General features: G+C 40.4%; 1 protein-coding gene across 1 annotated transcript in view; it reads right to left on the reverse strand.

The window, feature by feature from the left end:
• Positions 1-14,589, reverse strand: part of DENND1A (DENN domain containing 1A) — a 545,605-nt gene that overhangs the window by 230,420 nt on the left and 300,596 nt on the right. The window contains exon 9 of the mRNA XM_004375649.1: positions 6,317-6,362. Coding sequence (XP_004375706.1) covers positions 6,317-6,362 — 46 coding nt within the window. The remainder of the gene's footprint in view (positions 1-6,316; positions 6,363-14,589) is intronic.

Consider the following 14,589-nt stretch of genomic DNA (forward strand, 5'->3'; position numbering starts at 1 on the left):
CTTCCAAGCACTTGGCACATTTGCAAAACCAGGCTTCCAGGAGTCTACAGCTAAGCATTCCTAGATGAACAATGGTGAGGAGAGAAGACTGCTGGGAGCTCAGCTGTGTGCCTGTGCACCTATCACTTGCCTCTTGCAATTGGACTAGGGGAGTGTCCGTAAACCCATTGCCATCAAGTCGATACTGACTCATAGCGACCTTACAGGGCAGAGTAGAACTGCACCACAGAGTTTTCAAGGAGTGCCTGGTGGGTTCAAACTGAAGACTTTTTGGTTAGCAGATGTAGCACATAACCACGATGCCACCAGGGTTTCCGGGGGTGATGGTGGGCATCAGGGGCCTGTAAACTTAGTTCTTAGGTCTCACTCCCCTGCTCCTATTGCCTGGAACTACCACTTAGTATACAATCTAAATTTATACCCTCAAACTTGGGTCTAGAAAGAATAACTAATGCAAAAAAAAAGTATTTGAAGACAGAGAGGAGAAGACAAAATCTAGTAAAAGTGGTGCTTAAAACCCCAAAGAAAGCCACCAATACAAACACCTCTACCATGACTTGGTAGCAAGGGAACCATTCGAAAGCTTGGGTTTGGGACACTAACACATCTGAATTTTATATACGTGCTTTTCGTGTGTAATTTACTTAAGAATTACCTTGATCTTTACAAATATCAATTTATTTTATTAACATGGTTAAGCAGTTTCCAAGCATTTTATATGGAAGGAATGTTTCTAATGGCCCAGAAGGAGAAGGCCTGACCATGTCCTTCCCCTATTTACACCCTTCAATGGCTCTCCATTGCCCTATAAAGTTCAAACTCTTTTAACATCACTTACAAGGCCCTGGATGGCCTGGTCCTTGCCTGCCTACCTCAGCTCTCCCCTCTCAGTTCAGCTCTATGCTCCTATCAGACATGGAACTACTTGTACTTTCTACAAAGCCCCACGGTCTGCACTTTAAGTCTTTATAGATGCAGTTCCCTCTTTCCTTGGTTTACCTAATTTTTACTTATCTGTTAGGTTTCAGTTTAGGCATTCCTTTTCTCTGAGAAGAGCCTATAGCATTTCAAATTCACTGCAATTACTTTCTATTTGTCTGGATCTGCTCTAGACAAAACTGTGAAGGCAAGATGATGTCACATTCACCATTTTATACAGAGTTCCTAGTATAGTGCAGAAGGCTCTCAAGACACTACTTCAGAAGGGAATGTATACTAAGTACCTACTATATGCCTACTTACTGGGGTAAGGTACTGTATATACACATAACTTGTTTATTTAATCTTTACCACAATCTTAAGAGATGGGTACTAACCACTCTTACAGACAAAGAAAGTAAGATGGACAAAGTATCTTGCCTGAAGTTAAGACAGCAGGGAAGTGGTAAAGCAGAGGTTTGAAAATGCATTTATCATATTCTACAGAAGGGCCATTCTCAAGCCTGAGACAATGCCTCTGGCACTGCAAATCCAAAGAAAATGGGGCAAGCACAACCCAATTTTGTTGAAATCCTCTTTCCCTAGGGAACGAGGATGATGATTCTTGGAACATAAGGGTTCCTAAAACAATTTCAAAGCCATCAACTTAACAATGTAAATAGCTTTAAGGCCATTGAAGAAATAAAAACAGCAATGACTGTTGGCATCTGTTTAGCTCTTTATGTGCCAGGCACTAGCTAGGCATTTGATATGCACTATCTCACTGGATCCTCCCAACAAGCCTATAAGGGAGATATGGATACGGCCATTACCTTCATTTTACAGGTGAGAAGATGAAGGCTCAAAGGTCGATTAACTTGCCCGAGATCACGTAAGTAGGAAGCTGGGGAGCCGGAATCCAGAGTGGACACTCTAATCTCTATACTTCACTGCCTCTGTGTATAGGTACAGCTTTATTTACAAGATAATGTGAGTCTCACTCTAGAACTGTGTCATTGCCATCACCCTCGCTCCCTCCTTCCTGACCATTCTGCCACCAGGAATGATACAAAATACCTTCTGGATACATGCCTTGTGTTACTCTGAGGTGTGTACACACACAAAGCTTTGCTTGTGAGGTGCAGAGAGGAAGTTCTTCATTTATCAAATAGGAGAAGCACCATCCTGACCTGGTACCCGTTCCCAGACATGGCACGTAAGAGAGGCCGCATAAACGTATCCTGAACTAAATTGAGATGGCTTGAATAAAAGGCAACAATCGCTGTGTGATCTGGCCATGTTGTAGGATTTCTTAGCTGCCAGCAAACATGACACTCTCTCCAAGAAGAAACTAGGTCTATGCCAATACCCTTGTCCATTCTGCTAACTTACTACCAGCCTCAAATTAATGTTTGTTTAAATGAAAAAGAATTTAAAAACGCAGAAGGAGAGAGAAAAATGACAGTCAGCCATAAATTTGTCATTTTAGGAAAAATGTGAACTCTTTAAGGTGACTAGGTTACCAATTAACAAATAGCAACAACATCCTGTAGGAACATGAAGACTAGAAATTAGGTCTTTCCCCCAAATAACCTTTTTTCAAATGAGAACAGTAGGCTATAATTTCTATTTCCTTTTGTGTAACAAATGTGTCATAAAAATGGTTAAAAAGTCTTCCTATGGTAGCTTTTTCTAAACTTTTATGAACATCTGCCACATTCATTTGAAGTTTAAAAAATTCTGGCACATATGCAAAGGCATAATAAGGTGCCTATAGCTTTCAAGAAGAAATAACAAGACAGTAAAAAATAAGCCTTTTGCTGAATTGCCAGTAAGAAAACTAGTGTGTGAGAGGAGATGGGCTTTCCTGAGATCTTTCCTTTGGCCCTGGGTATGAGCTCCTTGCCAAACACTATAGCTCATGGGTCCTAGGGGAAATCTCTCTTTCACCTGAAGGGTATAATAGAATTAGGTAAACCCAAGCAGAAAGCACGACCAGGGCACTCTGAGTCTGAGCTGAAATCCATGGGAGAAGATTAAGAGACTTGAATTCCAAGATTTGGTAGTTCTCTGCTGCCCAAAACACCCAGGAAATGCCTTTGTTTAGAAAGTGTCTTAGCTGGCTCCAAGATGGAGGTGGCTACTATTTTTGTTCTTTTTAGTGCTCACCACATAGGAGTTTAGCATGGCAAACCTCTCTCCAACCCCAGTCAATCAACAGGGCTAAGATTTGTCTTGGCAAACGCTTCCCAAACCTTCTCACTTAAGGCCCTCCAAAGGCTGAGATGAGTGGACATACACTTATTCACCTAAGGGCAAAATCTGTCTCAAGTTTTAGCTTCAAAATTCACGCATATTTTGCATTGCATGTTTTACTACAAAAGGCTTTGTTTTAAATTACTTAGAATCATATTGTTGCTGTTGTTAGGTGACGTCGAGTCACTTTCAACTCATAGCAACCCCATGTGACAGAGCAAAACTGCCCTATAAGGTTTTCTTGGCTGTAATCTCTATGGAAGCACACGTCAGGTCTTCCTCCCATGGAGTGGCTGGATGGGTCCAAACCACCAACCTTTCGGTTAGTAGCTGAGTGCTTAACCAGTTGTACCACCAGGGCTCCTTAGAATCATACAGAAAGAAGTAAAAAATTTACTGCCCCCACCTTTAAGTAAAATTTTAACACTGGGTTCTGAAAACAGGTTGTCTACTAGACTGCCCCTTAATGCATTCCAAATACTCACTCAACTCTCTTTTCAGATATCATTCACTCAGATGATACTGTTTGCTTGGCATCCTGCTGGGTGCTGAGGGCACCACAGTGAATGAAGCATAGTTCTTGTTCCCAAACAGCTCATGCTCCAACAGATGAAGGAAAGGGACAGGGGAGCAAATAGTTCTCATCCAGGGCAAGCAGTACAGTCAGTGAAAGAAGAACACAAAACAGGAGACTTCTTGGAAGAGAAGGAGAAGGGCAGGGCTTATCCATGCAGAGTGGAGGAATGTGGATATGTTTAGGGACAAGGAGAGCACTGGTTAAAAAGGGACAGTGATAGGGAAGAGGCTTGATAGCCACAGAGAGACTGTGCAGAATTCGGGAGCCATGCAAAGGGGGGTTGGAAGGCAGGCCACTAAAGGTAGAGTGACCAGGTGAAAAAGGTGCCCCACTAAATGCAGGGACTACGGACTGAATTTCATAATTGTCTGCTTACCTGCCGAACTTAGCAAAATGCTTGGAACATAAGAGGCCCTCATTTTGCTTATCAAATGAGTGAATAAAGCTTTATAAGAATCCAAGAGAGCCAAGAAAAGTGTCAATGAAGGCAGTCAGGATGGAACATGGTGAGAGACATTTCAGAGACTTGGTGACTATTTAGAGAGAAAGAGTGAAGAAGGGGACCACTCAGTTGTGCTCAGTGTGTCCCACTTTGGTACCTTCGCAGGCAGTGGTGCCATTCACAGGGACTGGAAACACTGGGGTGGGGGGGTGGGGGTGATCTGATGGCTCAATGTGTGTGTGTGTGTGTGTGTGTGTTTGTTGATAATACATTGTTTGGGAAAGACTCAGTTTGAGTCATCTGTAGTACATCTAAGTGAAATTCAATCGGCACTTGAAAATTTGGACCTGAAGTTCTGAGAGAGGCAGACCAATGTTAGAAGCACAGCTGAGAGTTATTGACACTGACTTGGTAGCTGAAACAAAAGCCTTAAACAAGATGACTAGAGGGTGTGCAGAGAAGAAAAGAAAGCCAAGACTGAAAGCTTAGAGAATACCCAAGGTACAGGGACACAAAAAAAGAGCTTGAGGAAGCCTGCACTGGAGCAGTCTGGAAGGCAGGAGGAAAGGCAAGACAGAGCAAACTCTGCAATAATTGGCATTTATTCACTTATAATTTTAATTTTTCATACAGTAGCATTGAATACAACCCCAAACTTGACAAACAAAGGTAAAACACAGAAGAAATCTCTTCAATCTGATCTAAATGCATCATCCAAGATAGTCCATAAACTGTGTACTGTATGTGCTTAGGGCTGGGTGATGACAGGGAGGAACTGTTAACAGAATGTAGGAGCCACATGGCCGTCCTGTCAAATTAGAAATTTGAGCAGATTTCTGTGGTCTATTTTGATCAAGATTCTCAATGTCAAACAAACAGGTTTTTCGATAACCAACTTGTTTCATTTTCGTAAGCACAATAGCACAGTGTGCAACAGATAGTGAAGAAGCAGGTGGTCCTCGTCGACGTGAAATGAAGGGAACAGAAGAAGAGAAGTAGCACTTCCTTTAAGACATGCAAAGCATCATCACAGACAGGCATGGTTTTAGATTTTCCCTCTGAGAGCTTATCTCCTCTGCAAAACAGGCTCCCTCTCCCCCTCCCCACTCTGCTCTAGTACAAATTTAAGCTCTCTCCTGAGCAGGGAAAGGCTTAGGGTTCATGTCTAACTTGGTGCAAAGTAATGGCACTTACAAAATCACAGATTAGTCCTTTAAAAGAATTGCTATCTAATTGGTACAGTCATGCAGAAAGCAATCTGGCATTAGAGTCACAGCTTTGACCAAGCACTTCAACTTTAGGGGTTCTATGCTGAGGAAATGAGTCAAAATGCATATAAAGCTTTATGCATAAAGATGCTCACCGCAATGTTACAATAGTGAAAAATTATAAATGACGAATTGTTCAACAACAGGAAAATGGTTAAGTTGTGGTATATCCGAAAAAAAAAGGAATTATAGGTAGCAAATTAAAAATTATTACTGAGAATGGGTAAAAACACATAGAAGCCCCTCTGCCATATGTTAAGTGAAATAAAGACATAAAAATGTACTACATATACAAAAAAATGTATTATACAGACATATTTATAACATTAACAGTTACGTGCATTTATACAAAACCACATATTCATAGAATAAAGACTAGGAGGAAGAACAGAAAAATGTTAACAGTGGTTGAATCTGGAATAGTAGTATTTGGATAGTTTTGATTTTCTTCTTTATACTTCTATATACTTTTTTATGTCACATTTTCTACAGTTAAAAAAGTAGTATTTTTACAGTGATTTAGAATAAACATCATTTTACAAAGTGAATCATTTCTCTTACCTCAGTCAAACCCCTGAAGAACCCTTCCCTCCTGCCTCCTCTACCCTTACTCCCTCACCCGTGAAAATCGACAATCTCCAAGCAAAACAGAAAATCACTGAAAACAACAGCCCAGTGGAAAGAGTCTGTGTTGAATGCCCAGCTCTGTGCACCTGGGACAGGAATAAACCTGAGGTTTTGCTTCCCGGTGCTCCCACATGAAGGGCAGTGACTCCATATTGTGTCTTTCTCACTGCCATGTAGCAAAACAAAATCCCAAGGAGAGAGATATGGGGAGGGAAGAAGCCAACTTACCTCCATTAAACTTAAATGGATTCCTATGAGGTAGGGCATAGGAGCACTGTGAAGAGAAACAGACACACAGCTGCTTTAATGTCTGTGGCTTCCAACACAAAATTACAGATGGTTCACTGTTTGGAGAAAAACTGCTTTAATAAACGTATGCACAGTTACATTTCCTTTCACAACAAAAATCCTAATCTGACATTTTGTTCCCAAGTCTTAGAAACTTCAGAAGAATTTCAAAACGTGGGCAGCATTGGAAGCAGCTTGGGGTGACAAGAAATGCACCAACCTCGGTGTCAGGTTCTATAGCAGCTATGTATGTGACTGCAGAGCCTCAGTTGCTTTATCTTTAAAATGGGATATTGGAATCTAACTGGAAAGGTTGCTATCAGAATAAGAGAAAATATACATCAAGTGGCTAGTACAGTTCCTGGTACAAATGGGAACTATCATTGCCATGATTACAACAGAAACCAAACAGGGTCAAAGCGAGAGCATAACATGTCTCAAACAATGATTTTTTATTTGCTGTTTCCTTCTGCCATCAAGAGATGTGATCTAACTGTCCATTTTGACTGGATAAAGTACTTGAGAGCTGCCACAAGCATCTCCTCCCCAACTGCACACATGCCATCCAATGATACTGTCATTCATAAAGCCTCTTCCAACCACTTCATTCACTGGGCAATGGATTGTAAGTTAGTGCCTAAGCAGCAGATGAGAACCCACCTCAAAGTTTTTTAAAACTTTGGGCATTTTGGATGGACTGTTTCTTCCTTTGGTTTCAGAAGAGTGTGAGAGTGTGTGTGTGTGTGTGTGTGTGCATGTGCACCCACACATGCACACTTGCTCACACGTTATCATTTATAGTGCTACCTACCAGTGATAAATGTGCTAGGCTTTGTACGAGGCACTTTAAATGCATCTCTTCTAATCCACTCAACAACTTGGCAAGGTAGGTATTATTATCCCCACTTTAAAGAGGAGGAAACAGGCCTAGAGAGGTTAAATCATTTGTCTAATGCCAAACTAAGTGAGTGGTAAACCTGAGATTAGACTCCAAATACACATTCCTTCCCCTGTGCCATGCTGACTTCATGATACCAAACCTAAAATCCCTAGCCCCACCTCCCACACAATCTTTTTCCTTGAGGGGAATGTGTAGGAGTAGGGAGAAGGGAGTGATTGGCAACTTTTCCACATGTCTCTCCAGTATGTGATACATCCTGTGGAAGGGACACAGGCTAGCGGAAAGGTACGTGGCTCAGACTGGAGTGACCAGGTACCTTTCCTCTGGGGCAGCTGGGGGAGTAGCAGTGGACTGACAGGGATGGCTCTCTTGTGGATAGGGTTGGGGAAATAAGGAATGGTAAGAAATGAGGCAGGAAAGCTTTGCTTCTTATTGAATACTAAGGAATTGAGGCTTTATCCTGAAAGCAACGGATAGACAATGAAGGTTTTTAAACATCAGAGTTACGTTTTAAAGTTGCTAAAACATTTAAAAATAAGAAAAGGCACAATTCCCTCATTACCAGTCACCAAATAAAATTCTTCAAGCAAAAATCCTTCCCCAGAATATAAAATGTCTAGGGACACTACAACAGATCTTACTACAGATCTCAGCAGTGATATATCTTGGAAGCCTGTAAAACAGACTTGAATATTAGCAGCACAGTTTGGGAACTATTTTTCTAGAAGACGTTTATATTTGATAATAGCCACAGAAAGAACTATACACACAACTGCAGTGAAAGTGGAGTTGTCGTTTCTTTTCTTTCTTCTTCATCCTTTTTTTTAAAAAGGTATCTGCTGTGCACATTCAGCTTCTCTTCACTTCTAGGGGCAAGGAAATGCCCTACTATATTTTTTTTCCCCTTAAACTGTAAACCATTAGTTTAGCTGCCAGCTACACAAATGCTCAAACTTCCCAGTGTGCCTGGCTCTGCTGTCCAAGCTTTTTCCAGTATACACTGAAATGAATGTGTTTCTAATTAAGTAGCTTCAGGAACACGACAGCTTCAATGTCAAAAATACAAAGTCTGAACCCCGGCAGGAAGTCTTAAGACTGCAAATGTCTCATCTAGTGGAACCTTGCCTAATGTAATGAAAGGAAGCAGGAAGAGTGCAAAATTCCAGAAAAATGCCTGCTTATGTGTCCAGAAGCACAGCCTAACACACAGAAGGGAGAAAAACTCAAATCCATAATTTTTAACCAAATCTTATCAACTTTTCCAGCTCCTTCAATTTAATCATGCAACTGACCAGTGACCCTGAGTTTTAACTAGAATTTCAGAACTGAAATTAACTTTTAAAAAATGAGTTAGCATTCAGAAAAAGACAAACAAGTGTCAGAAAAAAAGTGAAAATAAATACCTATAGCAAAAGGCCTTTGTATAGCTTAACCACAGGTTTTTATCTAAAAAAGAAACATCTTCTAGAATTTAAAATATGTAGGTCTTAATGCCATGCACTTTTGTCCTACAATAAATTCAATGACACCCTGACAGAGAAGGAAAAGGAGCCATATAGAAGTGACTGCAGATGCAAGATGAAACAAAGTGGGACCTGTTCTCCAGGCATCTTTAGGTAGACATTTTTTTAAGCCCAATAATTTTCCAAAGAGTAATTATGGCTTATCACAGAAATGTAGTTTCTTAGCCAAGTATTGTTAGGGCTGAAACAGCTCTGTATTTAGAAAATATTTAAAACACATTTATTCTGAAATTATAGCAGCTCTGTGTTTTGTACAAATGCAAATTTGGACAAATACCTTTTACATTGTCATCATTTGCTTTAAACTCTCAAATACTTCCTCAATATACTACATTTTTTTTGCTCTGCAAATAAGTAAATTACAAATTCCAAGTGGTGGGGGAGGGAGAGAGAAGAAAAAGAAACCCAGATTCTCCCTAACGTCTCAATGCTGCAAATATATAATGGGTAATTCTAGGTATGTTCTGAAAACAATTTCTATTCTCAATACACCTGAACAGTTACTGAGGCTACTGACTTGTTTTCTTTGGAAACCTGCTTTTCTTTGCCTTTTTATTATAAAGAGAAAATTTTGGAAAACAAAAACACACCCACCCGTGATCACATTAACTTAACACAACTAATTTTATTTTTGCATTATTCCCTTGCCGCACTGGCCCACATCAACATTTTTATATCTTTGAAATTACACATTTTATATGTATATATTCTGCATGTATGTATTATATATGTTTATTGAATACATTTTATTGTTTCTCATTGGCTACACTAGCATTTCTCATATTGTTCTATAGTCTTTGTGATTATTATTTTTAAGACTACATAATATTTCAACAAGTATAGATGTACCATAATTTAGTGAACCGTATTCCTAGAGTTACACGGTAAGTTGCATCCCATTTTTTACTATCATCGTAATAAAAATGCACAATTTCATGTGCATGAATTACTAAGTCAAAGGGCAAGAACTTTTTTTTATATCTTTTGATGTATATTGGCAAAATGTTTCCCAAAAGGCAGTACCTGCCCCCGTGGAAATCCTTCGACCATTGCAAGGGTTAGAGATAACCCATGAGGCACCTAGCAAAGGAAGCAGTATGTGGTAGGAACTCAGTAAGTGACTGTCATCATGTCTAATGGGTTTTCTTCGGGCCCCCGCATGGCTGGCCACCATTGGATCCACTCTCTTTTTTCTTGGAGAAGGGTTTCTTGTTCCAGTCATGGTTCTGAAAAGGATACCTGGCTCCAGAATATCTGGTGAGTCCCTTGTGAGGATGGTTGAGACTCAATGCTGAATATAAGATGCTGGGCCTGCATCGTCTCTACACATCGGTTTCTGACTCCCAAGCACACTCTCTTGTCACCTGTCTACTCCACTGAATTCAGTAGGGTTGCTTATCACTTTCTTCAGGAAGGTACCTTTACTCTTTAATTTATGTACCAACCAGAATGGAAAAACTACCAAGTAAATGACGAATCATTGCTTTCTTATCACTTAAAATTATTATTTTGTATTTGTTGAAAGAGCTCTTGACTTTAGATAAGTTTTAAAAACCATTATCCCTCTTTGGAATACATAAAAAAGAAAATATAGCAAAATAAATTGGTTAAGCTATTCCTTAAAACTTCTTCACATGAATAGTCCGACTCATGTGAATCATTTTCTGACTCAGAGTCATCAATGTCCATGTTTTTCCACAAAGCATCTAAGTAACAAAATTTCATCCGCCAGACGTTATCTTCCTTTTGCAGGTCTCATAAAGGATTTGTCGTTTTTCAAGAAAATATGAATGCAAATACCTACTTCACCAATAGCAAACATATACTCTGCTTCTCTGCTTTGCACCTTTCAGTATTCCCAGGGACTTTATATGTCAAAGCTGAATCATAGTGCAATTTTAAAGACATTGTAAATGGCAATTAAACACAACATGAGTAAAACCAACAACACACATAATTAAGTGGTGATAATATTAATAGCTATGACCAAGTTCATGCATAAGTAAGCCATGACAACCGTGTCACAACTGCCATGTGGCTGACAGAGATTGCAGGATGCCATTGTGCCTCTTAGAATGGCAGAGTAGGGTGTATTTGCACTAGGCCTTTGTTCTCCAGGAATTATTGTACAATCTGACTTCATCAGTTACATCCTAGAGTAAATGTTACTCTTTCTTCATCTCCCCTGCAAAGGAAAGGGGTTCTGTTACTGGTGTCAAGGCAATGACAATATAATGACCTTCACCTGAAAGGCATCTTTAGTTTGAATCCTCCTAAGGGGAAAATGAACTAATATTTATTGAGCTACTATAACCCAGCCACTGGGCCAGGCACTTTCAATACATTATTTACATAAATAATTATCAAGGCAATTCTGCAAGGAAGGGCTATTATCCACATTTTCAGACTGGAGAACAGGCTCAGAAAGGTGAAGTAACTTGTCCAAGGTCACACAGCCAGCAAGTGGTGAAGCCGTAATTCAAACTTAGGGATGTTGGACTGAAAGCCCATGTTCTGTCACTGCTGTCACACAGTGTGCACTCAGTACTTAAGTCAAATGGAAACCAGTGCTGGTATACCAAGGGGGCTATTCACCCAATTCTCTTACAAACTCTAGGCCTGTGGGGCAAAGTGCCTCTCTTACAGGTAAGTCCTACAGCATGAGCTCATTCCTAGCAATGAACGGGCATGCATACGGATCCTGCACACTTACTAATGGTCTTGTAGTCCCCATTCATTATTACTGCACTTTCACAATTTGTTTAATTCCTTTCTCCCAGATAACTAGAGCCCTCTTAATTATGTTCCCCTGAGGTGAGCAGCTACTAATTGGAAAAGAGGTGAAATAAAGGAACACTAGCTGCTAAAATACATAAAATAACAGCTTCCTAAGACAAAGGGGGAGGGGAGGGCTGGGAGGGGCAGAAGGATGCCTCATCTCCAGGTGAGCAATACCTCTTTGACATCAGGAAGAAATATAGCTTAGGGTTGTTCAGGCATTTGGAAAGTTCACCGTTTTTATTTTCTTTTTCTCTATAAATGCATTGTTAGGATTACAATCTACACATCACAGTACCCATCTTACTTCTCAGAGGCATAACATCTTCTTAACCAAATACCCTAATAACATCTTCTTAACCAAATACCCTGACTGGCATAGGGGATCCCACAAGTCTTTCCTCAGTTCACTATTTTTAAAGGAAAGGAAAACTCTGAAAGAGGTCTTATTCATTTGAGCTCTTTTTTGGGGGGTGGGGGGGCAGGTAAGAAACAAAAGTGTAAACACAGCTTCTCTTACACTTATAAATTCTGCTCTGAAATAACGAGGCCTGGCATTGTCAGAGAGGTTAAAGGACAAACGAATGGGAGAGAGAACAAGAACAAAGACCAAACAATATGTCTTGCTGGAGAACACAGATAATCATAGTTTTGGTCTATGACAGCAACCAGAGAGGTGCTCTCCAGGCTAATGTGTAATATGACCAGTGCTTCATAGGGAGCCATTCAGAGCCGCCACAACTTATGTGCATTTGTCACTACCCAGCACTAGCTGAGGGCTTGTCAGAGATCTTTTCATTGGATACTCATGACAACAGTATGAGGTAGGTGCTATTGCCTCATTTTATAGTACAGTAGTATACTACTACCACCCTTTTACAGATGAGGAAGCTAGGATTGGGGAATAACTCATCCTAGGTCACATGGCTAGCTGAGTGGTAGAATTGACACTAGAACCCAAGTGCATTATACTAAGACAAAACAAGCTTACGTTTCCCCAGAGACAGGCATTTATACAGCTGATGGAAGAAGGAGTGGAAGGAGGTGAGGTTTTCTCTAACCTGCTCCCTGAGGGCTGGCTGTGAAGGACACACTAGTTATCTCATTTTATTCTCAAGAAATCCAATTTATACCATCCACTTTATAGATTAACAAAAGGATTCTAGGAAAAGGTTAAACTCACATAGTTAATGGTGATTGCAGCCGAAATCCTTCTACTTCAAAGTCTCTTACATTACTTCTTGTTTAATATCAACTTCTCTTAACCATTATGCTACATTTAAGAAGAATTGGTTATTTTACGTAGTTTAAAAAGTAAATAGCAAGGGGATATGTCATAGCCAGGATAAAGCTATGTCTGCCTTACTGTTGTTGTTGTTGTTATTGTTAGATGCTGTCAAATCAGTTCCAACTCATACTGACCCTATGTACAACAGAATGAAACATCGCCTGGTTCTGTGCCATCCTCACAATTCTTGTTATTCTTGAGCCCACTTTTGCAGCCACTGTGTCAATCCATCTTGTGACGGTCTTCCTCTTTTTTGCTGACCCTCTACTTTACCAGGCATGATGTCCTGCTCCAGGGACTGGTCCCTCCTGATAACACGTCCAAAGTATGTGAGACAAAGTCTTGCCATCCTTGCTTCTAAGGAGCATTCTGGCTGTATTTCTTCCAAAACAGATTTGTTTGCTCTTCTGGCAGTCTATGGTATATTTAATATTCTTCACCAACACCATAATTCAAAGGCATCAATTCTTCTTCAGTCTTCTTTATTCACTGCCCAGCTTTCGCATGCATATGAGACGACTGAAAACACCATGGCTTGGGTCAGGGGCAACTTAATCTTCAAGGTGACATCTTTGCTTTTTAACACTTTAAAGAGGTCTTTTGCAGCAGATTTGCCCAGCGCAATGCATCATTTGATTTCTTGCCTTACTAGCTGGGATTAATTGATACTCCTTTGAATTCTAAGGAGATTTGGTGATGCAGTGGTTAACGGCTTGGCGGTTAACCAAAAGGTTCGAAATTTGAATCTACCAGCTGCTCTTTGGAAACCCTATGGGGGCAGTTCTATTCTGTCCTATAGAGTCACTATGAGTTGGAATCAACTTGATGGCAACGGGTTTGGCTTTTTTTTAATTCTAAACAGGATTTAAGGCAGTTTATATGAATACATTCAATACAGCAACAAAAGTAGGAAAATAGGGACAAAGGGAAAACACGGAAGTTGGGGTGAGGATAGTACTTCCAAAGCATGCTATGAGGTTCTGCACACCTGCTGGGATGGTCACAAACTTGGCTGCCAACCCAAAGAAGGAAACAGGGTCAGTAACATGATTTGTGGTGTCCAGAAGAGAAAAATAAGTCACTCAGGAGCATGAATTAGAAAAGGCAACCTGGCAGGAGGACACTAACATCTTCTGGTGTATTTCCTATGTGCCTAGTGTTCTCCATACACTGGACAGTCAACCAACAGATATTTCTATGTTGTCAGGCACCGAGTTGGGCTAGGGATAGAGGAGTGAAAAAAAATAAACCTCTGGTCCCTGTCCATCTGGAGCTCATAGTTAATAGCAAAGCAAACATTAAATAATTATTGCATGTGTGCATATAAGGAGACTAACAAGGTGTTGTGCGGATTGTAACAGGCAGACCTAAGATTACCTCATTTCATCTTTGCAGCAAGCTTGAAAGGCTGATCTCCATAATTTACAGAGGAACCTATGGCTCAAAGAGGTTAAGTGACTTGACAAAGGTCACAGCTGGTAAGAGGCAGAAAATATGGCTTGAAAAGTAGAGCTAGTGGGAATGCCATGAGTTAAAAGCAAGTTTTTCTTAGGGAAAAAGGTATTTAACTTCTTGGCTGGTTTCCAACACAGTCCTCCCTGATTTTTGAGCAACAATAGAGGATGAGGATCCATGAGGAGACCACGAGCAAATCTAGATTAGGAGCGGAGGCAGAGACTGTCGAGTTTCCATTTGCAGCTTCAGCAGCCAGAGCACATGGCCT

This window comes from Trichechus manatus, unplaced genomic scaffold (genome assembly GCF_000243295.1).
Source record: "Trichechus manatus latirostris isolate Lorelei unplaced genomic scaffold, TriManLat1.0 scaffold00038, whole genome shotgun sequence".
Lineage (NCBI taxonomy): Eukaryota > Metazoa > Chordata > Mammalia > Sirenia > Trichechidae > Trichechus > Trichechus manatus.